A 26454-nucleotide genomic window follows, 5' to 3' on the forward strand; every position below is an offset into this window, starting at 1 on the left:
TGGTGATGTCTCCTGGTGTTTCTTATGTCTCCCGGTGTCTCCTGGTGTTTCTGATTATCCTGATGTCTCCTGGTGTCTCCTGGTGTCTCCTGATGTCTCCTGGTGTTTCTGATGTCTCCTGGTGTTTCTGATGTCTCCTCTCTCTGATGTCTCCTGGTGTCTCTGGTGTTTCCTGGTGTCTCTGGTGTCTCCTGGTGTTTCTGATGTCTCCTGGTTTCTCCTGGTATTTCTGATGTCTCCTGGTTTCTCCCTGATGTCTGCTGGTTTCTCCTGGTATTTCTGATGTCTCCTGGTTTCTCCTGGTATTTCTGATGTCTCCTGGTTTCTCCTGATATTTCTGATGTCTCCTGGTTTCTCCTGGTATTTCTGATGTCTCCTGGTGTTTCTGATTTCTCCTGGTTTCTCCTGGTATTTCTGGTATCTCCTGGTATTTCTGATGTCTCCTGGTGTCTCCTGTTGTTTCTGATGTCTCCTGGTGTCTTCTGGTGTTTCTGATCCTGGTTTTTCTGATGTCCTGGTGTCTTCTGGTGTTTCTGATGTCTCCTGGTGTTTCTGATGTCTTCTGGTGTTTCTGGTGTCTCCTGGTGTTTCTGATGTCTCCTGGTCTCTCCTGGTATTTCTGATGTCTCCTGGTGTTTCTGATGTCTCCTGGTGTTTCTGATGTCTCCTGGTGTTTCTGATGTCTCCTGGTGTTTCTGATGTTTCTGATGTCTCCTGGTTTCTCCTGGTGTTTCTGATGTCTCCTGGTGTCTCCTGGTGTTTCTGATGTCTCCTGGTGTCTCCTGGTGTTTCTGATGTCTCCTGGTGTCTTCTGGTGTTTCTGATGTCTCCTGGTGTTTCTGATGTCTCCTGGTTTCTCCTGGTGTTTCTGATGTCTCCTGGTGTCTTCTGGTGTTTCTGATGTCTCCTGGTGTCTCCTGGTGTTTCTGATGTCTCCTGGTGTCTTCTGGTGTTTCTGATGTCTCCTGGTTTTTCTGATGTCTCCTGGTGTCTTCTGGTGTTTCTGATGTCTCCTGATGTTTCTGATGTCTCCTGTCTTCTGTTGTTTCTGATGTCTCCTGGTGTCTCCTGGTGTTTCTGATGTCTCCTGGTGTTTCTGATGTCTCCTGGTGTTTCTGATGTCTCCTGGTTTCTCCTGGTATGTCTGATGTCTCCTGGTGTTTCTGATGTCTCCTGGTGTCTCCTGGTGTTTCTGATGTCTCCTGGTGTCTCCTGGTGTTTCTGATGTCTCCTGGTTTCTCCTGGTATTTCTGATGTCTCCTGGTGTTTCTGATGTCTCCTGGTGTTTCTGATGTCTCCTGGTGTTTCTGGTGTCTCCTGGTGTTTCTGATGTCTCCTGGTCTCTCCTGGTATTTCTGATGTCTCCTGGTGTTTCTGATGTCTCCTGGTGTTTCTGATGTCTTCTGGTGTTTCTGATGTCTCCTGGTGTCTTCTGGTGTTTCTGATGTCTCCTGGTGTCTCCTGGTGTTTATGATGTCTCCTGGTGTCTCCTGGTGTTTCTGATGTCTCCTGGTTTCTCCTGGTATTTCTGATGTCTCCTGGTGTTTCTGATGTCTCCTGGTGTTTCTGATGTCTCCTAGTGTCTCCTGGTGTTTCTGATGTCTCCTGGTTTCTCCTGGTATTTCTGATGTCTCCTGGTGTTTCTTATGTCTCCTGGTGTCTCCTGGTGTTTCTGATGTATCCTGGTGTTTCTGATGTCTCCTAGTGTCTCCTGGTGTCTCCTGGTGTCTCCTGATGTCTCCTGGTGTTTCTGATGTCTCCTGGTGTTTCTGATGTCTCCTGGCGTCTCTGATGTCTCCTGGTGTCTCTGGTGTTTCCTGGTGTCTCTGGTGTCTCCTGGTGTTTCTGATGTCTCCTGGTTTCTCCTGGTATTTCTGATGTCTCCTGGTTTCTCCTGGTATTTCTGATGTCTCCTGGTTTCTCCTGGTATTTCTGATGTCTCCTGGTTTCTCCTGATATTTCTGATGTCTCCTGGTTTCTCCTGGTATTTCTGATGTCTCCTGGTGTTTCTGATTTCTCCTGGTTTCTCCTGGTATTTCTGGTGTCTCCTGGTATTTCTGATGTCTCCTGGTGTCTCCTGTTGTTTCTGATGTCTCCTGGTGTCTTCTGGTGTTTCTGATGTCTCCTGGTTTTTCTGATGTCTCCTGGTGTCTTCTGGTGTTTCTGATGTCTCCTGGTGTTTCTGATGTCTTCTGGTGTTTCTGATGTCTCCTGGTTTCTCCTGGTGTTTCTGGTGTTTCTGATGTCTCCTGGTTTCTCCTGGTGTCTCCTGGTGTTTCTGATGTCTCCTGGTGTTTCCGATGTCTCCTGGTGTCTCCTGGTGTTTCTGATGTCTCCTGGTGTCTCCTGGTGTTTCTGATGTCTCCTGGTTTCTCCTGGTGTCTTCTGGTGTTTCTGATGTCTTCTGGTGTCTCCTGGTGTTTCTGATGTCTCCTGGTGTCTTCTGGTGTTTCTGATGTCTCCTGGTTTCTCCTGGTATTTCTGATGTCTCCTGGTGTTTCTGATGTCTCCTGGTGTCTCCTGGTGTTTCTGATGTATCCTGATGTCTCCTGGTGTCTCCTGGTGTCTCCTGATGTCTCCTGGTGTTTCTGATGTCTCCTGGTTTCTCCTGGTATTTCTGATGTCTCCTGGTTTCTCCTGGTATTTCTGATGTCTCCTGGTTTCTCCTGGAGTTTCTGATGTCTCCTGGTCTCTCCTGGTATTTCTGATATCTCCTGGTGTTTCTGATGTCTCCTGGTTTCTCCTGGTATTTATGGTGTCTCCTGGTATTTCTGATGTCTCCTGGTGTCTCCTGTTGTTTCTGATGTCTCCTGGTGTCTTCTGGTGTTTCTGATGTCTCCTGGTTTTTCTGATGTCTTCTGATGTCTCCTGGTGTTTCTGATGTCTCCTGGTTTCTCCTGGTGTTTCTGATGTCTCCTGGTGTCTTCTGGTATTTCTGATGTCTCCTGGTTTCTCCTGGCATTTCTGATGTCTCCTGGTTTCTCCTGGTATTTCTGATGTCTCCTGGTTTCTCCTGGTATTTCTGATGTCTCCTGGTGTTTCTGATGTCCCCTGGTTTCTCCTGGTATTTCTGGTGTCTCCTGGTATTTATGATGTCTCCTGGTGTCTCCTGGTATTTATGATGTCTCCTGGTGTCTCCTGTTGTTTCTGATGTCTCCTGGTGTCTTCTGGTGTTTCTGATGTCTCCTGGTTTTTCTGTTGTCTCCTGGTGTCTTCTGGTGTTTCTGATGTCTCCTGGTGTTTCTGATGTCTCCTGGTGTTTCTGATGTCTCCTGGTGTCTCCTGGTGTTTCTGATGTCTCCTGGTGTCTCCTGGTGTTTCTGATGTCTCCTGGTGTTTCTGATGTCTCCTGGTTTCTCCTGGTGTTTCTGATGTCTCCTGGTGTCTTCTGGTGTTTCTGGTGTTTCTGATGTCTCCTGGTGTTTCTGATGTCTCCTGGCGTCTCTGGTGTCTCCTGGTGTTTCTGATGTCTCCTGGCATCTCTGGTGTCTCCTGGTGTCTCTGGTGTTTCCTGGTGTCTCTGGTGTCTCCTGGTGTTTCTGATGTCTCCTGGTTTCTCCTGGTATTTCTGATGTCTCCTGGTTTCTCCTGGTTTTTCTGATGTCTCCTGGTTTCTCCTGGTATTACTGATGTCTCCTGGTGTTTCTGAAGTCTCCTGGTTTCTCCTGGTATTTCTGGTGTCTCCTGGTATTTCTGATGTCTCCTGGTGTTTCTGATGTCCCCTGGTTTCTCCTGGTATTTCTGGTGTCTCCTGGTATTTATGATGTCTCCTGGTGTCTCCTGGTATTTATGATGTCTCCTGGTGTCTCCTGTTGTTTCTGATGTCTCCTGGTGTCTTCTGGTGTTTCTGATGTCTCCTGGTTTTTCTGTTGTCTCCTGGTGTCTTCTGGTGTTTCTGATGTCTCCTGGTGTTTCTGATGTCTCCTGGTGTTTCTGATGTCTCCTGGTGTCTCCTGGTGTTTCTGATGTCTCCTGGTGTTTCTGATGTCTCCTGGTTTCTCCTGGTGTTTCTGATGTCTCCTGGTGTCTTCTGGTGTTTCTGGTGTTTCTGATGTCTCCTGGTGTTTCTGATGTCTCCTGGCGTCTCTGGTGTCTCCTGGTGTTTCTGATGTCTCCTGGCATCTCTGGTGTCTCCTGGTGTCTCTGGTGTTTCCTGGTGTCTCTGGTGTCTCCTGGTGTTTCTGATGTCTCCTGGTTTCTCCTGGTATTTCTGATGTCTCCTGGTTTCTCCTGGTTTTTCTGATGTCTCCTGGTTTCTCCTGGTATTACTGATGTCTCCTGGTGTTTCTGAAGTCTCCTGGTTTCTCCTGGTATTTCTGGTGTCTCCTGGTATTTCTGATGTCTCCTGGTGTCTCCTGTTGTTTCTGATGTCTCCTGGTGTCTTCTGGTGTTTCTGATGTCTCCTGGTGTTTCTGATGTCTCCTGGTGTTTCTGGTGTCTCCTGGTGTTTCTGATGTCTCCTGGTCTCTCCTGGTATTTCTGATGTCTCCTGGTGTTTCTGATGTCTCCTGGTGTTTCTGATGTCTTCTGGTGTTTCTGATGTCTCCTGGTGTCTTCTGGTGTTTCTGATGTCTCCTGGTGTCTCTTGGTGTTTATGATGTCTCCTGGTGTCTCCTGGTGTTTCTGATGTCTCCTGGTTTCTCCTGGTATTTCTGATGTCTCCTGGTGTTTCTGATGTCTCCTGGTGTTTCTGATGTCTCCTAGTGTCTCCTGGTGTTTCTGATGTCTCCTGGTTTCTCCTGGTATTTCTGATGTCTCCTGGTGTTTCTTATGTCTCCCGGTGTCTCCTGGTGTTTCTGATGTATCCTGATGTCTCCTGGTGTCTCCTGGTGTCTCCTGATGTCTCCTGGTGTTTCTGATGTCTCCTGGTGTTTCTGATGTCTCCTGGCGTCTCTGATGTCTCCTGGTGTCTCTGGTGTTTCCTGGTGTCTCTGGTGTCTCCTGGTGTTTCTGATGTCTCCTGGTTTCTCCTGGTATTTCTGATGTCTCCTGGTTTCTCCTGGTATTTCTGATGTCTCCTGGTTTCTCCTGGTATTTCTGATGTCTCCTGGTTTCTCCTGGTATTTCTGATGTCTCCTGGTTTCTCCTGATATTTCTGATGTCTCCTGGTTTCTCCTGGTATTTCTGATGTCTCCTGGTGTTTCTGATTTCTCCTGGTTTCTCCTGGTATTTCTGGTGTCTCCTGGTATTTCTGATGTCTCCTGGTGTCTCCTGTTGTTTCTGATGTCTCCTGGTGTCTTCTGGTGTTTCTGATGTCTCCTGGTTTTTCTGATGTATCCTGGTGTCTTCTGGTGTTTCTGATGTCTCCTGGTGTTTCTGATGTCTTCTGGTGTTTCTGATGTCTCCTGGTTTCTCCTGGTGTTTCTGGTGTTTCTGATGTCTCCTGGTTTCTCCTGGTGTCTCCTGGTGTTTCTGATGTCTCCTGGTGTCTCCTGGTGTTTCCGATGTCTCCTGGTGTCTCCTGGTGTTTCTGATGTCTCCTGGTGTCTCCTGGTGTTTCTGATGTCTCCTGGTTTCTCCTGGTGTTTCTGATGTCTCCTGGTGTCTTCTGGTGTTTCTGATGTCTTCTGGTGTCTCCTGGTGTTTCTGATGTCTCCTGGTGTCTTCTGGTGTTTCTGATGTCTCCTGGTTTCTCCTGGTATTTCTGATGTCTCCTGGTGTTTCTGATGTCTCCTGGTGTCTCCTGGTGTTTCTGATGTATCCTGATGTCTCCTGGTGTCTCCTGGTGTCTCCTGATGTCTCCTGGTGTTTCTGATGTCTCCTGGTTTCTCCTGGTATTTCTGATGTCTCCTGGTTTCTCCTGGTATTTCTGATGTCTCCTGGTTTCTCCTGGTATTTCTGATGTCTCCTGGTCTCTCCTGGAGTTTCTGATGTCTCCTGGTCTCTCCTGGTATTTCTGATATCTCCTGGTGTTTCTGATGTCTCCTGGTTTCTCCTGGTATTTATGGTGTCTCCTGGTATTTCTGATGTCTCCTGGTGTCTCCTGTTGTTTCTGATGTCTCCTGGTGTCTTCTGGTGTTTCTGATGTCTCCTGGTTTTTCTGATGTCTTCTGATGTCTCCTGGTGTTTCTGATGTCTCCTGGTTTCTCCTGGTGTTTCTGATGTCTCCTGGTGTCTTCTGGTATTTCTGATGTCTCCTGGTTTCTCCTGGCATTTCTGATGTCTCCTGGTTTCTCCTGGTATGTCTGATGTCTCCTGGTTTCTCCTGGTATTTCTGATGTCTCCTGGTGTTTCTGATGTCCCCTGGTTTCTCCTGGTATTTCTGGTGTCTCCTGGTATTTATGATGTCTCCTGGTGTCTCCTGGTATTTATGATGTCTCCTGGTGTCTCCTGTTGTTTCTGATGTCTCCTGGTGTCTTCTGGTGTTTCTAATGTCTCCTGGTTTTTCTGTTGTCTCCTGGTGTCTTCTGGTGTTTCTGATGTCTCCTGGTGTTTCTGATGTCTCCTGGTGTTTCTGATGTCTCCTGGTGTCTCCTGGTGTTTCTGATGTCTCCTGGTGTCTCCTGGTGTTTCTGATGTCTCCTGGTGTTTCTGATGTCTCCTGGTTTCTCCTGGTGTTTCTGATGTCTCCTGGTGTCTTCTGGTGTTTCTGGTGTTTCTGATGTCTCCTGGTGTTTCTGATATCTCCTGGCGTCTCTGGTGTCTCCTGGTGTTTCTGATGTCTCCTGGCATCTCTGGTGTCTCTGGTGTTTCCTGGTGTCTCTGGTGTTTCTGGTGTTTCTGATGTCTCCTGGTGTTTCTGATGTCTCCTGGCGTCTCTGGTGTCTCCTGGTGTTTCTGATGTCTCCTGGCATCTCTGGTGTCTCTGGTGTTTCCTGGTGTCTCTGGTGTCTCCTGGTGTTTCCGATGTCTCCTGGTTTCTCCTGGTATTTCTGATGTCTCCTGGTTTCTCCTGGTTTTTCTGATGTCTCCTGGTTTCTCCTGGTATTACTGATGTCTCCTGGTGTTTCTGAAGTCTCCTGGTTTCTCCTGGTATTTCTGGTGTCTCCTGGTATTTCTGATGTCTCCTGGTGTCTCCTGTTGTTTCTGATGTCTCCTGGTGTCTTCTGGTGTTTCTGATGTCTCCTGGTGTTTCTGATGTCTCCTGGTGTTTCTGATGTCTCCTGGTGTTTCTGATGTCTCCTGGTTTCTCCTGGTATTTCTGATGTCTCCTGGTGTTTCTGATGTCTCCTGGTGTTTCTGATATCTCCTGGTGTCTCCTGGTGTCTCCTGGTGTCTCCTGGTGTCTCCTGGTGTTTCTGATGTCTCCTGGTGTCTCCTGGTGTTTTTGATGTCTCCTGGTGTTTCTGATGTCTCCTGGTTTCTCCTAGTATTTCTGATGTCTCCTGGTGTTTCTGATGTCTCCTGGTGTTTCTGATGTCTCCTGGTGTTTCTGATGTCTCCTGGTGTCTCCTGGTGTTTCTGATGTCTCCTGGTGTCTCCTGGTGTTTCTGATGTCTCCTGGTGTTTCTGATGTCTCCTGGTTTCTCCTGGTATTTCTGATGTCTTCTGGTGTCTCCTGGTGTTTCTGATGTCTCCTGGTTTCTCCTGTTATTTCTGATGTCTCCTGGTTTCTCCTGGTATTTCTGATGTCTCCTGGTTTCTCCTGGTATTTCTGATGTCTCCTGGTTTCTCCTGGAGTTTCTGATGTCTCCTGGTCTCTCCTGGTATTTCTGATATCTCCTGGTGTTTCTGATGTCTCCTGGTTTCTCCTGGTATGTATGGTGTCTCCTGGTATTTCTGATGTCTCCTGGTGTCTCCTGTTGTTTCTGATGTCTCCTGGTGTCTTCTGGTGTTTCTGATGTCTCCTGGTTTTTCTGATGTCTTCTGATGTCTCCTGGTGTTTCTGATGTCTCCTGGTTTCTCCTGGTGTTTCTGATGTCTCCTGGTGTCTTCTGGTGTTTCTGATGTCTCCTGGTGTCTCCTGGTGTTTCTGATGTCTCCTGGTGTCTTCTGGTGTTTCTGATGTCTCCTGGTTTTTCTGATGTCTCCTGGTGTCTTCTGGTGTTTCTGATGTCTCCTGGTGTTTCTGATGTCTTCTGGTGTTTCTGATGTCTCCTGGTGTCTCCTGGTGTTTCTGATGTCTCCTGGTGTCTCCTGGTGTTTCTGATGTCTCCTTGTGTTTCTGATGTCTCCTGGTTTCTCCTGGTATTTCTGATGTCTCCTGGTGTTTCTGATGTCTCCTGGTGTCTCCTGGTGTTTCTGATGTATCCTGATGTCTCCTGGTGTCTCCTGATGTCTCCTGGTGTTTCTGATGTCTCCTGGTGTTTCTGATGTCTCCTGGCGTCTCTGATGTCTCCTGGTGTCTCTGGTGTTTCCTGGTGTCTCTGGTGTCTCCTGGTGTTTCTGATGTCTCCTGGTTTCTCCTGGTATTTCTGATGTCTCCTGGTTTCTCCTGGTATTTCTGATGTCTTCTGGTGTCTCCTGGTGTTTCTGATGTCTCCTGGTTTCTCCTGGTATTTCTGATGTCTCCTGGTTTCTCCTGGAGTTTCTGATGTCTCCTGGTCTCTTCTGGTATTTCCGATGTCTCCTGGTTTCTCCTGGTATTTCTGATGTCTCCTGATGTTTCTGATCTCTTCTGGTGTCTCCTGGTCTCTCCTGGTATTTCTGATGTCTCCTGGTTTCTCCTGGTATTTATGGTGTCTCCTGGTATTTCTGATGTCTCCTGGTGTCTCCTGTTGTTTCTGATGTCTCCTGGTGTCTTCTGGTGTTTCTGATGTCTCCTGGTTTTTCTGATGTCTTCTGATGTCTCCTGGTTTTTCTGATGTCTTCTGATGTCTCCTGGTGTTTCTGATGTCTCCTGGTCTCTCCTGGTATTTCTGATGTCTCCTGGTGTTTCTGATGTCTCTGGTGTTTCTGATGTCTCCTGGTGTTTCTGATGTCTCCTGGTGTTTCTGATGTTTCTGATGTCTCCTGGTTTCTCCTGGTGTTTCTGATGTCTCCTGGTGTCTCCTGGTGTTTCTGATGTCTCCTGGTGTCTTCTGGTGTTTCTGATGTCTCCTGGTGTTTCTGATGTCTCCTGGTTTCTCCTGGTGTTTCTGATGTCTCCTGGTGTCTTCTGGTGTTTCTGATGTCTCCTGGTGTCTCCTGGTGTTTCTGATGTCTCCTGGTGTCTTCTGGTGTTTCTGATGTCTCCTGGTTTTTCTGATGTCTCCTGGTGTCTTCTGGTGTTTCTGATGTCTCCTGATGTTTCTGATCTCTTCTGGTGTTTCTGATGTCTCCTGGTGTCTTCTGTTGTTTCTGATGTCTCCTGGTGTCTCCTGGTGTTTCTGATGTCTCTTGGTGTTTCTGATGTCTCCTGGTGTTTCTGATGTCTCCTGGTGTCTCCTGGTGTTTCTGATGTCTCCTGGTTTCTCCTGGTATTTCTGATGTCTCCTGGTGTTTCTGATGTCTCCTGGTGTTTCTGATGTCTCCTGGTGTTTCTGGTGTCTCCTGGTGTTTCTGATGTCTCCTGGTCTCTCCTGGTATTTCTGATGTCTCCTGGTGTTTCTGATGTCTCCTGGTGTTTCTGATGTCTTCTGGTGTTTCTGATGTCTCCTGGTGTCTTCTGGTGTTTCTGATGTCTCCTGGTGTCTCCTGGTGTTTATGATGTCTCCTGGTGTCTCCTGGTGTTTCTGATGTCTCCTGGTTTCTCCTGGTATTTCTGATGTCTCCTGGTGTTTCTGATGTCTCCTGGTGTTTCTGATGTCTCCTAGTGTCTCCTGGTGTTTCTGATGTCTCCTGGTGTCTTCTGGTGTTTCTGATGTCTCCTGGTGTTTCTGATGTCTCCTGGTTTCTCCTGGTGTGTCTGATGTCTCCTGGTGTCTTCTGGTGTTTCTGATGTCTCCTGGTGTCTCCTGGTGTTTCTGATGTCTCCTGGTGTCTTCTGGTGTTTCTGATGTCTCCTGGTTTTTCTGATGTCTCCTGGTGTCTTCTGGTGTTTCTGATGTCTCCTGATGTTTCTGATCTCTTCTGGTGTTTCTGATGTCTCCTGGTGTCTTCTGTTGTTTCTGATGTCTCCTGGTGTCTCCTGGTGTTTCTGATGTCTCTTGGTGTTTCTGATGTCTCCTGGTGTTTCTGATGTCTCCTGGTTTCTCCTGGTATTTCTGATGTCTCCTGGTGTTTCTGATGTCTCCTGGTGTCTCCTGGTGTTTCTGATGTATCCTGATGTCTCCTGGTGTCTCCTGGTGTCTCCTGATGTCTCCTGGTGTTTCTGATGTCTCCTGGTTTCTCCTGGTATTTCTGATGTCTCCTGGTTTCTCCTGGTATTTCTGATGTCTCCTGGTTTCTCCTGGTATTTCTGATGTCTCCTGGTTTCTCCTGGAGTTTCTGATGTCTCCTGGTCTCTCCTGGTATTTCTGATATCTCCTGGTGTTTCTGATGTCTCCTGGTTTCTCCTGGTATTTATGGTGTCTCCTGGTATTTCTGATGTCTCCTGGTGTCTCCTGTTGTTTCTGATGTCTCCTGGTGTCTTCTGGTGTTTCTGATGTCTCCTGGTTTTTCTGATGTCTTCTGATGTCTCCTGGTGTTTCTGATGTCTCCTGGTTTCTCCTGGTGTTTCTGATGTCTCCTGGTGTCTTCTGGTATTTCTGATGTCTCCTGGTTTCTCCTGGCATTTCTGATGTCTCCTGGTTTCTCCTGGTATTTCTGATGTCTCCTGGTTTCTCCTGGTATTTCTGATGTCTCCTGGTGTTTCTGATGTCCCCTGGTTTCTCCTGGTATTTCTGGTGTCTCCTGGTATTTATGATGTCTCCTGGTGTCTCCTGGTATTTATGATGTCTCCTGGTGTCTCCTGTTGTTTCTGATGTCTCCTGGTGTCTTCTGGTGTTTCTGATGTCTCCTGGTTTTTCTGTTGTCTCCTGGTGTCTTCTGGTGTTTCTGATGTCTCCTGGTGTCTCCTGGTGTTTCTGATGTCTCCTGGTGTTTCTGATGTCTCCTGGTTTCTCCTGGTGTTTCTGATGTCTCCTGGTGTCTTCTGGTGTTTCTGATGTCTCTGGTGTTTCTGATGTCTCCTGGTGTTTCTGATGTCTCCTGGCGTCTCCTGGTGTCTCCTGGTGTTTCTGATGTCTCCTGGCATCTCTGGTGTCTCCTGGTGTCTCTGGTGTTTCCTGGTGTCTCTGGTGTCTCCTGGTGTTTCTGATGTCTCCTGGTTTCTCCTGGTATTTCTGATGTCTCCTGGTTTCTCCTGGTTTTTCTGATGTCTCCTGGTTTCTCCTGGTATTTCTGATGTCTCCTGGTTTCTGATGTCTCCTGGTGTTTCTGGAAGTCTCCTGGTTTCTCCTGGTGTTTCTGATGTGTCTCCTGGTATTTCTGATGTCTCCTGGTGTCTCCTGTTGTTTCTGATGTCTCCTGGTGTCTTCTGGTGTTTCTGATGTCTCCTGGTGTTTCTGATGTCTCCTGGTGTTTCTGATGTCTCCTGGTGTTTCTGATGTCTCCTGGTGTCTCCTGGTGTCTCCTGGTGTTTCTGATGTCTCCTGTTTCTGATGTCTCCTTGTCTCCTGGTGTTTTTGATGTCTCCTGGTGTTTCTGATGTCTCTGGTTTCTCCTAGTATTTCTGATGTCTCCTGGTGTTTCTGATGTCTCCTGGTGTTTCTGATGTCTCCTGGTGTCTCCTGGTGTTTCTGATGTCTCCTGGTGTCTCCTGGTGTTTCTGATGTCTCCTGGTGTTTCTGATGTCTCCTGGTTTCTCCTGTATTTCTCTTCTGGTGTCTCCTGGTGTTTCTGATGTCTCCTGGTGTTTCTGATGTCTCCTGGTTTCTCCTGGTATTTCTGATGTCTCCTGTTTCTCCTGGAGTTTCTGATGTCTCCTGGTCTCTCCTGGTATTTCTGATATCTCCCTGATGTGGTTTCTCCTGGTATTTATGGTGTCTCTTGGTATTTCTGATGTCTCCTGGTGTCTCCCTGATGTCTCCTGGTGTCTTCTGTGTTTCTGATTCTCCTGATGTCTCCTGGTGTTTCTGATGTCTCCTGGTTTCTGATGTCCTGGTTTTTTTCTGATGTCTCCTGGTGTCTTCTCTGATGGTGTTGTCCTGGTGTCTCTGGTGTCTCCTGGTGTTTCTGATGTCTCCTGGTTTCTCCTGGTGTTTCTGATGTCTCCTGGTTTCTCCTGGTGTTTCTGATGTCTTCTGGTGTCTCCTGGTGTTTCTGATGTCTCCTGGTTTCTCCTGGTATTTCTGATGTCTCCTGATGTCTCCTGGTTCTCCTGGTATTTCTGATGTCTCCTGGTTTCTCCCTGATGTTTCTGGTGTCTCCTGGTGTTCCTGATGTCTCTGGTTTCTCCTGGTATTTCTGATGTCTCCTGGTTTCTCCTGGTATTTCTGATGTCTCCTGGTTTCTCCTGGAGTTTCTGATGTCTCCTGGTCTCTCCTGGTGGATGTCTCCTGGTTTCTCCTGGTGTTTCTGATGTCTCCTGGTTTCTCCTGGAGTTTCTGATGTCTCCTGGTGTCTCCTGGTATTTCTGATGTCTCCTGGTGTTTCTGATGTCTCCTGGTTTCTCCTGGTATTTATGGTGTCTCCTGGTATTTCTGATGTTCTGGTGTTTCTGATGTCTCCTGGTGTCTCCTGGTGTTTCTGATGTCCTGGTTTTTCTGATGTCTTCTGATGTCTCCTGGTGTTTCTGATGTCTCCTGGTTTCTCCTGGTGTTTCTGATGTCTCCTGGTGTCTTCTGGTGTTTCTGATGTCTCCTGGTGTCTCCTGGTGTTTCTGATGTCTCCTGGTGTCTTCTGGTGTTTCTGATGTCTCCTGGTTTTTCTGATGTCTCCTGGTGTCTTCTGGTGTTTCTGATGTCTCCTGGTGTTTCTGATGTCTTCTGGTGTTTCTGATGTCTCCTGGTGTCTCCTGGTGTTTCTGATGTCTCCTGGTGTCTCCTGGTGTTTCTGATGTCTCCTGGTGTTTCTGATGTCTCCTGGTTTCTCCTGGTATTTCTGATGTCTCCTGGTGTTTCTGATGTATCCTGGTGAATGATGTCTCCCTGTGTCTCCTGATGTCTCCTGGTGTTTCTGATGTCTCCTGGTGTTTCTGATGTCTCCTGGCGTCTCTGATGTCTCCTGGTGTCTCTGGTGTTTCCTGGTGTCTCTGGTTTCTCCTGGTATTTCTGATGTCTCCTGGTTTCTCCTGGTATTTCTGATGTCTCCTGGTTTCTCCTGGTATTTCTGATGTCTCCTGGTTTCTCCTGGTATTTCTAATGTCTCCTGGTGTTTCTGATGTCCCCTGGTTTCTCCTGGTATTTCTGGTGTCTCCTGGTATTTATGATGTCTCCTGGTGTCTTCTGGTGTTTCTGATGTCTCCTGGTTTTTCTGTTGTCTCCTGGTGTCTTCTGGTGTTTCTGATGTCTCCTGGTGTTTCTGATGTCTCCTGGTGTTTCTGATGTCTCCTGGTGTCTCCTGGTGTTTCTGATGTCTCCTGGTGTCTCCTGGTGTTTCTGATGTCTCCTGGTGTTTCTGATGTCTCCTGGTTTCTCCTGGTGTTTCTGATGTCTCCTGGTGTCTTCTGGTGTTTCTGGTGTTTCTGATGTCTCCTGGTTTTTCTGATGTCTCCTGGCGTCTCTGGTGTCTCCTGGTGTTTCTGATGTCTCCTGGCGTCTCTGGTGTCTCCTGGTGTCTCTGGTGTTTCCTGGTGTCTCTGGTGTCTCCTGGTGTTTCTGATGTCTCCTGGTTTCTCCTGGTATTTCTGATGTCTCCTGGTTTCTCCTGGTTTTTCTGATGTCTCCTGGTTTCTCATGGTATTTCTGATGTCTCCTGGTTTCTCCTGGTATTTCTGATGTCTCCTGGTTTCTCCTGGTATTTCTGATGTCTCCTGGTGTTTCTGAAGTCTCCTGGTTTCTCCTGGTATTTCTGGTGTCTCCTGGTATTTCTGATGTCTCCTGGTGTCTCCTGTTGTTTCTGATGTCTCCTGGTGTCTTCTGGTGTTTCTGATGTCTTCTGGTGTTTCTGATGTCTCCTGGTGTTTCTGATGTCTCCTGGTGTTTCTGATGTCTCCTGGTGTTTTTGATGTCTCCTGGTGTTTCTGATGTCTCCTGGTTTCTCCTAGTATTTCTGATGTCTCCTGGTGTGTCTGATGTCTCCTGGTGTTTCTGATGTCTCCTGGTGTCTCCTGGTGTTTCTGATGTCTCCTGGTGTCTCCTGGTGTTTCTGATGTCTCCTGGTGTTTCTGATGTCTCCTGGTTTCTCCTGGTATTTCTGATGTCTCCTGGTGTTTCTGATGTCTCCTGGTGTCTTCTGGTATTTCTGATGTCTCCTGCTGTCTGTCTCCTGGTGTCTCTGATGTCTCCTGGTGTCTCTGATGTCTCCTGGGCTTTGATGAGTTGAGATGAACTTGGACTTCATCAAAGGGAAAGATGGCCACTTTCAATTTGCTTCAATTCTTCTAATTTGAGAGGAGCCACAGCAGCATGGCTCAGTCTATCACCCGTCATCCTGTGTGTGTGTGTGTGTGTGTGTGTGTGTGTGTGTGTGTGTGTGTGTGTGTGTGTGTGTGTGTGTGTGTGTGTGTGTGTGTGTGTGTGTGTGTGTGTGTGTGTGTGTGTGTGTGTGTGTGTGTGTGTGTGTATGCCGAGAGCCGACCGTTTGATCTCTGTAAATGATAAATGCCAGACGCACCCCAATGCTCCGGCCTAAACATAAGGAGGTGTAATTGCACCCCTCATTAGAAAAATGGAGTGAGATAAGGAGGGGGGAGAGAGGCAGCAATATGCAGCAGCAAGCAAATGGATGAAATCTCAAACCCCGTGCTGGGATGTTGTCGAGGCTTAATGTAAAGGGAAACCTCCATTGTCATTGTGGAATAATCCCTCCCTGCCCTTTGCCCTCTTAGAATGAAAATAATGTAATACTTGCGTCTAGTGAGTGCCTCCATCTGTGCTGTAAAAAGTGGTGTTTTATAGTTGTATAGCTTTAAGGCTATTTCTGACCACAGTGGCAGAGGCAGTTATGTGTCACATTTTCACATCAATCATTGTTTACTGATGGAGGAGTCATTAAAGGCCCTCTAAGTCTTGAATGCAGCTCAACTGAAGAGGTTGGTGAAACTCTTGGCAACCGTATTGGATTCTCTCACTGTGTTGTTTTATTGTGATGTCATCGCCTCCTTCTGAGAAATGTAATTATGTCGGTCTCTCCGGGGTGCAGACACAGCCAAGTCATAGATCTGGGATTCCCACAATTGGGAAGTGTCCAGCAAATATTCCGGCTTAACTTATTTATTGTAGACAGAGATGGCATTCCAATAGCAGTAATACTGATCTACTGTGTGGCTTTTATCGATCAGGACTGGAAGGCCCTATTGCAGCACTGCCTCAGTCTGTAGTATGATGTATTGCCATGTTTAGCAAAATACACTCTTATACATTAGATTCATGACTGTCATAGGCTGTTACACTATCCTTCCTGGATTCTTCTCTCTCTCTCATTGGCGTCATAATGTTGACGTTTCCGATGGGGGAAACAAGGTCGGTTTGTTTCCTAAATCCAGATGAAATCCTGAGATTAAAGCCTAAAAAAGATCCTGTGATCAGTGGTAATAGCAGCATGCTGTCATTTTAATCACACTACCATACCCTGTCTGTCTCCCAACTGGGTCTGTTCTTTATGGTAAATCTGGCGATGTCTGTGCTCATGATCACATAATAATGGATAGTGGGCACACTAATATTTGACTGTGTACTGGATGAGGTGTCTGGAAAGCATAGTGACAGGCTACAGGTATTTATGACACTGACATGGTGCATGTCTGTGCTGTAGTTGTCATACAGTAAGATCACGGCTTTTCTACAAATGTTTTGACACGCAAAAAACATGACAGTTATGCAAAAGAAAATATATGGTTAGCACATCATAAAACAATGACTGTCTCCTCCTAGTTTCAAGGTCTGGGAGGTTTCTCTGAAGGCTGACCCTACAGGCATCATGTCGTCTCCCTGGCATTGCTGTCACTTGTCGTTAGCGACGGTGTAAAAGGGCATTAGAAGTGAGGGGGCTCCATAAAGGAATGCATACCGTGCTGTTTGTGTTGTCCAAGAATAGGTTATAGTCCCAACAATTTGGACAATTATAACAGTGTCTCTACCCGGCTATTTCCTCCCTTCTTCCCCCTCGGGAAAGTCCTAATCAGCCTGTCGGGGAAAGCCTCATTATGCTTGTCGTGTCACTGGTTTGTAGCCCCTGGCAACGTGATTAAGAGTGAAAACCAGATTCTTCAGGTGAGAGAGAGGAGGGGTTCGCTGAACAACACACGTTAATACCTAGACATAACATGACTTAACTGGCAGCGTAATGTTCCAGAAATCTCTACACAGACGAGCTGTTACAGTAAGAAATAAGCTGTTAGCTGTCGTTGAGCAAATATTTAGGTTGTTTGTGTTTCGGAAAGTGAATGAGATCCTGACCCTTGACCTTAATACATTTGCGCATCAGTTTTATTCCCCTCAGGCACTGACAGGACAGAACCATGGCTGGCTGGAGCTGACAATTGTGTGTGTGCATATCTGTGCCTGCGTACACGTTTGTGCATGTGCCTGCAAGTGTGATTGACAGCTCGGCTGATCTCTGCTGTGTTATTCTAGACCTAGGTATTAATCTCTGTCCTGTGTCCCTCTCTGCAGATTGTGGCCTTACGGGAGCAGAATGCCCACATCCAGAGGAAGGTGGCGTCAGGGGACGGGTCAGAGGACATGCTGGAGGGCACTGATGCCAGCCAGAAGGTACTTAGCAAGGTGGGCATCCATTGTGTTTACTGTCCTTCTTTTTCTCTGTCAATATCCACAGCTTTTTATTGTTGATCATTTATCTCATGTGTTACTACCATTACGTTGACAGGGCTAACACTCAACATTTCAGTTTTCACATCAACGTAAACGTGTGGGATATATATACTTTTCAACCACCATTTTCATTGTTTCAGCACAGTTGTCCATTCATAGTCTGTGTTATCAGTATCATCGTGGTATTAAGCATGTTATCACTTCACTAGCTCGATAGATACAGGCCTTCACTGTCAGCACAGTGTCTTTGAGCAGCCAGCTAGGCAGCGTGATGGACGCCCACAATCAGGTGATGTGTACTGTCTATGACCCCACCAGATTCCATTATACTGGAGCTCCCAAACCTCTGACTACATCTGCATACAAATGGTCTGAGATCAAATGTCCCATAATGCATCCACACTTCCATGATTAGTCAGACCAGAGTGAAGCACAGTACCTTGAGCAGTCAAAGCGTAGAGAATTTCCCAATCCTCTCAGATATCAATACAGCACTTAGAATGCAGAAATCAACAGTGTCTTAGTCTCACAGAGGCTGCTACTGCAGAACAACAAACAGAGACATCAATGACAATTCAATTCTAGCTCTCGTCTCATGGTTTGGATGTGAGCTGAATCTCTAGGCTCGTGGATGAGCTGCACCTCGTGATGGGGACACGTTGTCAGGAGTGTACGATTCAGTTGAGTGGGCGACAGCTGTCTGTGGCCTGTCATTCTGCAGAGTAGGGGGGTGGGGATGAGGGTGGTTGGAAGGTTGAAACTCTCCGTCACACACACCCTCCTTGGGGTTAGTGAGAGGGGAGTCACTCACTGTCACCATGCTGAGGTTTGAAGAGGTAGTCACGGCAGCCTTTTTAAGGTTCCATCCAGAGGTAGTCATGGCAGCCTTGTTAAGGTTCCATCCAGAGGGAGTCACGGCAGCCTTTTTAAGGTTCCATCCAGAGGTAGTCATGGCAGCCTCGTTAAGGTTCCATCCAGAGGTAGTCATGGCAGCCTCGTTAAGGTTCCATCCAGAGGGAGTCATGGCAGCCTCGTAAAGGTTCCATCCAGAGGTAGTCATGGCAGCCTCGTTAAGGTTCCATCCAGAGGTAGTCATGGCAGCCTCGTTAAGGTTCCATCCAGAGTTAGTCATGGCAGCCTCGTTAAGGTTCCATCCAGAGGGAGTCATGGCAGCCTCGTAAAGGTTCCATCCAGAGGTAGTCATGGCAGCCTCGTTAAGGTTCCATCCAGAGGTAGTCATGGCAGCCTCGTTAAGGTTCCATCCAGAGTTAGTCATGGCAGCCTCATTAAGGTTCCATCCAGAGGGAGTCATGGCAGCCTCGTAAAGGTTCCATCCAGAGGGAGTCATGGCAGCCTCGTTAAGGTTCCATCCAGAGGAGTCATGGCAGCCTCGTTAAGGTTCCATCCAGAGGGAGTCATGGCAGCCTCGGTTCCAGAGGAGTCATGGCAGCCTTGTAAGGTTCCATCCAGAGGTAGTCATGGCAGCCTCGTTAAGGTTCCTTCCAGAGGGAGTCATGGCAGCCTTGTAAAGGTTCCATCCAGAGGGAGTCATGGCAGCCTCGTTAAGGTTCCATCCAGAGGGAGTCATGGCAGCCTCGTTAAGGTTCCATCCAGAGGGAGTCATGGCAGCCTCGTAAAGGTTCCATCCAGAGGGAGTGACACAGATGATCTGCAGGGCTACTTCCTCCCGGGGGGCGGGGCAGAGACCTCCTCTCTGTCTTACTGCTCCTGGGTAGAAGGGTGTCGGAGTAGAGTGAACACACAACAGTCGTCAGGAATGAACCAACAGGTCACATCATGATGCGGGGCATAGAGCTCGCTTTACCTGACAACTAGTGCAGTCAGGCAGCCATGGCCTTTCCCTTCACTCTCTGCACTTCTAACCATCAAGGCCTCAATATTATATAGTGATCGAAACTCAGACTATTTCCTGTTGAATACTAAGACCAAGAAGATTTAACCATAGCGGTAATCTTTTACAGTTAGCCATTTCAAAAGATAAAACCTAAGTTAGGCTAGCTTTTACTGACATGCCCAAGCTACTGACATGAAATTTAGCAGCGCTGTGAAGCTGCTGTGATATATAGACAGCTAGACGTCTAATTTAGCAAAAGGAACCGTTGCACAGTAGCTCGTTCCCTACCAGATCAATCTGCCTCGATGGAGAAACAATGTTTAACTCCATGTCAATCCCTCCTAAAGGCATTGTTACGAGTGTCAAGTCCACCTCGTCCACAACTGGATAACTTCCCTGCAGGCTTTACGACTATACTCTCAGACGCGCCGCAATTAAGTTTTTATTTCGAGAACCGTCTGTATAACTTGTTATCTCTGGGAAAGGTTCAAACCAGCCTGCACTAAAAGCCAAGCTAAGATAAATCCCAAGGTTTGTCCATTATGAGAGTAGACTGATGTGTTGGTATTAAAACCAGTGGGCTGATTTAATGGGGCCTGTTGCCTTACACAGTGAATCATTGATCACAGGCAGTAGGGAGAGAGGCTCAATTAGGGCTGTATGGCCAGATGGATGGGTATGGATGGGCAGCTGGCCCTGATACATGAGGATGGGTAGAGGAGGGAGAGAGAGGGGGTGTAGAAGAAAGAGAAGAAAGAGAGAAGGGAGAGGATAGACAGACAGAAAGAGAGAGGGAGAGGAAAAGAAAAACATAACTCCTCTCTCTCTCTCTCTCTCTCTCTCTCTCTCTCTCTCTCTCTCTCTCTCTCTCTCTCTCTCTCTCTCTCTCTCTCTCTCTCTCTGTGTGTCTCTCTCTCTCTCTCTGTGTGTCTCTCTCTCTCTCTCTGTGTCTCTCTCTCTCTCTGTGTGTCTCTCTCTCTCTCCTGTGTCTTTCTCTCTCTCTGTGTCTCTTTCTCTCTACTCTGTGTCTCTCTCTGTGTCTCTCTCTCTCCTCTCTCTGTCTCTCTCTCTCCTCTCTCTGTCTCCCTCTCTCTCTCTCTCTCTCTCTCTCTCTCTCTGTGTGTCTCTCTCTCTCTCTCTCTCTCTCTGTGTGTCTCTCTCTGTCTCTCTCTCTCTCTCTCTCTCTCTCTCTCTCTCTCTCTCTCTCTCTCTCTCTCTCTGTGTGTCTCTCTGTGTCTCTCTCTCTCTCTCTGTGTGTCTCTCTGTGTCTCTCTCTGTGTGTGTGTGTGTCTCTCTGTGTCTCTCTCTGTGTGTGTGTGTGTCTCTCTCTCTCTCTGTGTCTCTCTCTGTGTGTCTCTCTCCCTCCCTCCCAGAGTCGAACCAAATCATATTCCTAATGCAAGTGCCAAACCAATCTCTCAATGCAGTCTGGAGTAATCTTTATAGTGCCTCCGTCACCCTGGCTGTGTGTCCATCTGAAATAAAACCAGAATAGGGGGCCAACAACCTCCAGCTCCTAAATGTATTAGAGCTATCTTTCTCCACCGGGAAATGCAGAGGTCTGAAGAGGGATCTAGTCTGATTCAAGGCCCTCTCAGCCTGTACTTCAGCACTCACTGCAGAAGGCTTGACTGGAAATTATGTTGTTTCAACTCATCCATTTCAATTCTGCTAGCTGAAACAGTTTGTGTCATGGAACCTAACTGACATAAAGCATCCTTGAGTTGGTAGAAAAGTGCCGTATAACAAGGTTAAGGTGAATTCCATTATTTCAAATAAATCAATCCACAAAAAAACAGAAATAGCTGAAAAGCAATTTTGAAATCCATTTAGAAATTCATAAGGATTTTGTGATTCTTTACTTAGCTGCTGATTTGACTGAATGGAAATGGAGTTTATGCAGTAAGAGTCAAAACCTCTGGTTAAATGTCTCATTCTTTCTCATTCCCTCTCCCCCTGGTCCTCCAGCGCCTGTCCAACGGCTCCATGGAGTCGGCCCATGAGGCGGGCCAGGTGGTGGAGCTGCAGGACCTGCTGGAGAAGCAGAACTATGAGCTGGCCCAGATGAAGGAGCGCATGTCCTCCCTGTCGTCCCGCGTCTCCGAGGTGGAGCAGGAGCTGGACACCGCGCGCAAGGACCTCATTAAGACAGAGGAGATGAGTACCAAGTACCAGAGGGACATCAAAGAGGTGAGGAGAGAGGTACATTCAAATGAGATGCACCCACTCTCTAAGGAGAGACACACACACACACACACACACACACACACACACACACACACACACACACACACACACACACACACACACACACACACACACACACACACACACACACACACACACACACACACACACACACACACACACACACACACACACACACACACACACACACACACACACACACACACACACAGTTAGTTGAGAGTTAGAGTTGTTGAGAACATACATTGACAAGCATGAGGGACCTATGCATTCACTCCCTCAACCTCCTCTCTGACGACTTAGAGAGGAGTTACTGCCTCAGACAATCTGGATGGTTCTCGGAAAAGTCATGTATCCAGGCTTCTTCCTACACATTGGTACTCAGAGATGGTCTACTCATCTGTCCTGTGCTATAGGCAGACCATTATAGTCACACAATCACTGGTCCCTCTGATTTGGAGGAGAATTGAATAGTATCCAGTGATGTGAATCAGAATGTGACCTGGCTCTTGGTCCACCTAGCTAGCGGCTAGCCCTGGTTGAGATTGCTATTGATTGCTAATGATGATGGCAGGCTGGGCTCAGGGAGTGAGATCCAGCTAGTACACTGATCTCAGATCCTTTATCAGCCCAGCCCTCTTAAGTAATTACCACTGTCTGAGAACAGTGTTATATCATAACAACGCTGGAGGACATTTCCTTCCCCTCTATACACACACTCACTGAGACTCCATACAGGAAATTAACCGTGGGAGATTTAGGGAGATACGGTTTGTGCTGTTGAGAAGGAAATGTACTCAACTGTGTGTGTCTGTGCATTGTACATGTACATCTGTGTGTGTGTGCCTACAGGCTATGTGTCAGAAGGAGGACATGGAAGAGAGGATCGTCACTCTGGAGAAGCGGTACCTCAGCGCCCAGAGAGAGTCCACCTCCCTGCACGACATCAGTGACAAACTGGAGAATGAGCTGGCCAATAAGGAAGCCTTCCTCAGACAGGTCACTTACCCTCTTCCAACAATCCTAACTTTAACCATTAGAGTAGTGGGGGAGCTGGGGAGGATACAAAACTGAACTAAGATCAGCATCTGAGGAATACTTTAACCTACAGCAGTGGTCCCCACTGACCCACTTTAAACCCCACCGTGGGTTCCACCCACCTCGAAAAACTATGCCCTTTAGTACATGTTATCGCTAAGGCAAAACTCAATTCCATCTGGTGTCTCTGGTTTAACAAAACTCAATTCCATCTGTCGTCTCTGGTTTAACAAAACTCAATTCCATCTGTCGTCTCTGGTTTAATAAAACTCAATTCCATCTGTCGTCTCTGGTTTAATAAAACTCAATTCCATCTGTCGTCTCTGGTTTAACAAAACTCAATTCCATCTGTCGTCTCTGGTTTAATAAAACTCAATTCCATCTGTCGTCTCTGGTTTAACAAAACTCAATTCCATCTGTCGTCTCTGGTTTAACAAAACTCAATTCCATCTGTCGTCTCTGGTTTAACAAAACTCAATTCCATCTGTCGTCTCTGGTTTAATAAAACTCAATTCCATCTGGCGTCTCTGGTTTAACAAAACTCAATTCCATCTGGCGTCTCTGGTTTAACAACACTCAATTCCATCTGGCGTCTCTGGTTTAACAACACTCAATTCCATCTGGCGTCTCTGGTTTAACAACACTCAATCCCATCTGGCGTCTCTGGTTTAACAACACTCAATTACATCTGGCGTCTCTGGTTTAACAACACTCAATTACATCTGGCGTCTTTGGTTTAACAACACTCAATCCCATCTGGCGTCTCTGGTTTAACAACACTCAATTACATCTGGCGTCTCTGGTTTAACAACACTCAATTACATCTGGCGTCTCTGGTTTAACAACACTCAATTACATCTGGCGTCTCTGGTTTAACAACACTCAATTACATCTGGCGTCTCTGGTTTAACAACACTCAATTCCATCTGGCGTCTCTGGTTTAACAACACTCAATTACATCTGGCGTCTCTGGTTTAACAACACTCAATTACATCTGGCGTCTCTGGTTTAACAACACTCAATTACATCTGGCGTCTCTGGTTTAACAACACATAATTACATCTGGCGTCTCTGGTTTAACAACACTCAATTACATCTGGCGTCTCTGGTTTAACAACACTCAATTACATCTGGCGTCTCTGGTTTAACAACACTCAATTACATCTGGCGTCTCTGGTTTAACAACACTCAATTACATCTGGCGTCTCTGGTTTAACAACACTCAATTACATCTGGCGTCTCTGGTTTAACAACACTCAATTACATCTGGCGTCTCTGGTTTAACAATACTCAAACTCTTCTGGCGTCTCTGGTTTAAAGGAGATCTCCATGGGCTCAGGAGGCTGATCGTTCTCTACATTAAGGGAGTACCGTAGTTACAATAGAATACATATTTGCTTAAATCCCCTGCAATCTGAAGAATAACACAACGTCTGTTGCCAGTAGTGGATCAAGGATAACTCTCATCTTTGATTAATAAGAGTTTAGAACATTCTGAAACGAGAGGACATCTTGACATTGTGTTTAACTCCAGCTGAGTCGTTTGCGTATGGGTCAGGGTTTTTATTGTAGCTACTTGAAGATGCTGTGTGGGTGGATGTGCATGGTTTCTTTGCCTGAGTTATTTGGTATTGTGAATAATGTTATGATTAAGGAGAGGGAGCAATCACAGATACAGCACCAACAGCTGAGCTCAAGGCAGATGGATTTTCATTTAAAAAAATAGCCAAGCTATAGAGAACACACACATATACACACACGCACATGAATTCGCATTGCTAGACAGAAAGTACTCTGTGCACATTTAAGCAATAAGTCCTGAGGAGAGTGTCACCAGTCCGGTGCAACCTGTGCCAGCTCCACGCATCAGGCCTCTAGTGCACCTCCCCAGTCTGGTGCAACCTGTGCCAGCTCCACGCACCAGGCCTCTAGTGCACCTCCCCAGTCAGGTGCAACCTGTGCCAGCTCCACGCACCAGGCCTCTAGTGCACCTCCCCAGTCCGGTGCAACCTGTGCCAGCTCCACGCACCAGGCCTCTAGTGCACCTCCCCAGTCCGGTGCAACCTGTGCCAGCTCCACGCACCAGGCCTCTAGTGCACCTCCCCAGTCCGGTGCAACCTGTGCCAGCTCCACGCACCAGGCCTCTAGTGCACCTCCCCAGTCCGGTGCAACCTGTGCCAGCTCCACGCACCAGGCCTCTAGTGCACCTCCCCAGTCCGGTGCAACCTGTGCCAGCTCCACGCACCAGGCCTCTAGTGCACCTCCCCAGTCTGGTGCAACCTGTACAAGCTCCACGCACTAGGCCTCCAGTGCGCATTCACAATCCAAAATTGTGCTTTATATTCATTGCCCATGTCATAGGTTATTTGTAAACGATACATATTGATACATTACTCGATCAAACACAATCTGCAAAAATGACAAGTGGGTGATGGTGATTTCAGAACCAAAGTGGGGGGGACAAAAAACATTGCCACCCCTAATCTGATAGTGGGGTGGCTCAGCTCAGGTGCCTTACATAGTACATACACCATAGACATACATCATTTACAGACAAACACACTTCGGAATAGACAGATTCAGCTCAGAGAGGCCCAGCTCATGAGCTCCATCAGCAGCAGATATTGAATGGCAAAAGGAATGTGTTTATGCAACAAATGTTTCTGCAGCTAATCGTATCGCGTCAAATCGCATCGATTCGTTCTCTACTCAAACTGAATGCACCGAATCGTTTCAAACTTAAATGTATCGTTCCTCTATCGTATTGGAGCCCTTATATCTAGATAGGTATCGAATCGTCACTCATAAGGAATGATTGAAATGTCCGTAAACACACCAGCCAGCTGGTCTGCGCATGCTCTGAGGACGCAGCCGGGGAGGGTTAACACATTTAAATGTTTTACTCACGTCGGCTGTGGTATGTATACTGTATTCTGTTCTATATGTATTACATGTGACTTAAGTTTGTCCAGAAATACTCAGATAATGCTCTTGAGATTGGCATTGAGTGGAACTCCATGTGTGATATGGGACGAGGTCATAAGTCACAATGTTTTCCTCTGTGTGTGTGTTTCCCTGTGCATGCATTGCGTGTGTGTGTGTGTGTGTGTGTGCAGATGGAGGATAAGAACAGGCAGCTGCTGGAGCGTTTGGAGATAGCAGAGCAGAAGCTGCAGCAGACCATGAGAAAGGCTGAGACCCTGCCAGAGGTGGAGGCTGAACTGGCCCAGAGGATAGCAGCACTCACCAAGGTGAGAGGACACACACACACACACACACACACACACACACACACACACACACACACACACACACACACACACACACACACACACACACACACACACACACACACACACACACACACACACACACACACACACACAGTCACACACAGTCACACACACATAAACACAGACGCAGCACACGTTGCTCCCATCATTAAAGTAACTCCAGTGCTTCCAGATTTCTATGAATTATGACCTAAATTTTTTTTAAATTGAAATGAATTGTGTTAAAAAGCATATTTTCTTTGTTGGAATGTTGTGGGCATACCGCAACAACCGAATGGTGTGGGCGTATACCGATCATATAAAATATTCATGCAAGTAGACCGCTGATTGGCCAGCTCATCCTCCAGGAGGAAATAGCAAGCATTTTTTAAACAGAGGTGGGGTCTTTTATGTGTTCTTTTCCAATTAATGCTTTGGTCACAAATATGAGTATAGGATGAGTCAGCAAATTGATTTGGGTATGAGTTAACAGAATATGAACTTTTAAAAGTGAGATTGTCACTAGACAGTTACTTTAACCGCTCCATCATATTCTAGGAGAGGTCATTTCAAAACTGCTTATGTACAGTGGGGCAAAAAAGTATTCAGTCAACCTCCAATTGTGCAAGTTCTCCCACTTAAAAAGATGAGAGAGGCCTGTAATTTTCATCATAGGTACACTTCAACTATGACAGACAAAATGAGAAAAAAAATCCAGAAAATCACATTGTAGTATTTTTAATGAATTGATTTGCAAATTATGGTGAAAAACAAGTATTTGGTGAATAACAAAATTTTATCTCAATACTTTGTTATATACCCGTTGTTGGCAATGACAGAGGTCAAACGTTTTCTGTAAGTCTTCACAAGGTTTTCACACAGTGTTGCTGGTAACTGATTATTATCATACATGTAGAATATTCCGGAGTGTCTTTTCAATAATGTGTTGTTTGTTATGTGTTAGTACTGTATGTGCAGGCTATGCATGTGATCACCTCTGACCCTGTGATATGTTCCTCTCCTCTCCTGCTGCCCCATAGTCTGACTCGAGCTCCGCCTCCTCTCCTGATGATTATCAGTTTGTTATGGAAGCTAAACTCCAAGACATGAACTCCATTCTTAGGAAGGTAGTCCCACAGGGTGCCACAGTACTGTCGCTAACTACTAGACTACATTTAAAAAAAATCCATGCTGGTTTTCTTTCTTTTTGTTGTCGCGAGTCATTGTACTGGGATTGCTTGTGGGGGATATTTGTTTTTCCGTAGGCAGGGTTGAAACTGTGGGGATAGCTGCATGTCACTGGCTGGGCTCATTGCTAGTAGACTTAACTGCTGCAGCAACTGCTTGTGACCTGGCCCTTCTCTCA

The 26454-nt window shown here is 46.9% G+C and overlaps 1 protein-coding gene across 1 annotated transcript in view; it reads left to right on the top strand.

The window, feature by feature from the left end:
- LOC123994452 (liprin-alpha-2-like) overlaps positions 1-26454 on the top strand; it is a 268132-nt gene that overhangs the window by 189208 nt on the left and 52470 nt on the right. Inside the window, 4 exon segments of the mRNA XM_046297053.1 lie at positions 16557-16667; positions 20539-20760; positions 21631-21777; positions 24933-25067. Coding sequence (XP_046153009.1) covers positions 16557-16667; positions 20539-20760; positions 21631-21777; positions 24933-25067 — 615 coding nt within the window.

Source organism: Oncorhynchus gorbuscha, linkage group LG14, assembly GCF_021184085.1.
Source record: "Oncorhynchus gorbuscha isolate QuinsamMale2020 ecotype Even-year linkage group LG14, OgorEven_v1.0, whole genome shotgun sequence".
Taxonomy (NCBI): Eukaryota; Metazoa; Chordata; class Actinopteri; order Salmoniformes; family Salmonidae; genus Oncorhynchus; species Oncorhynchus gorbuscha.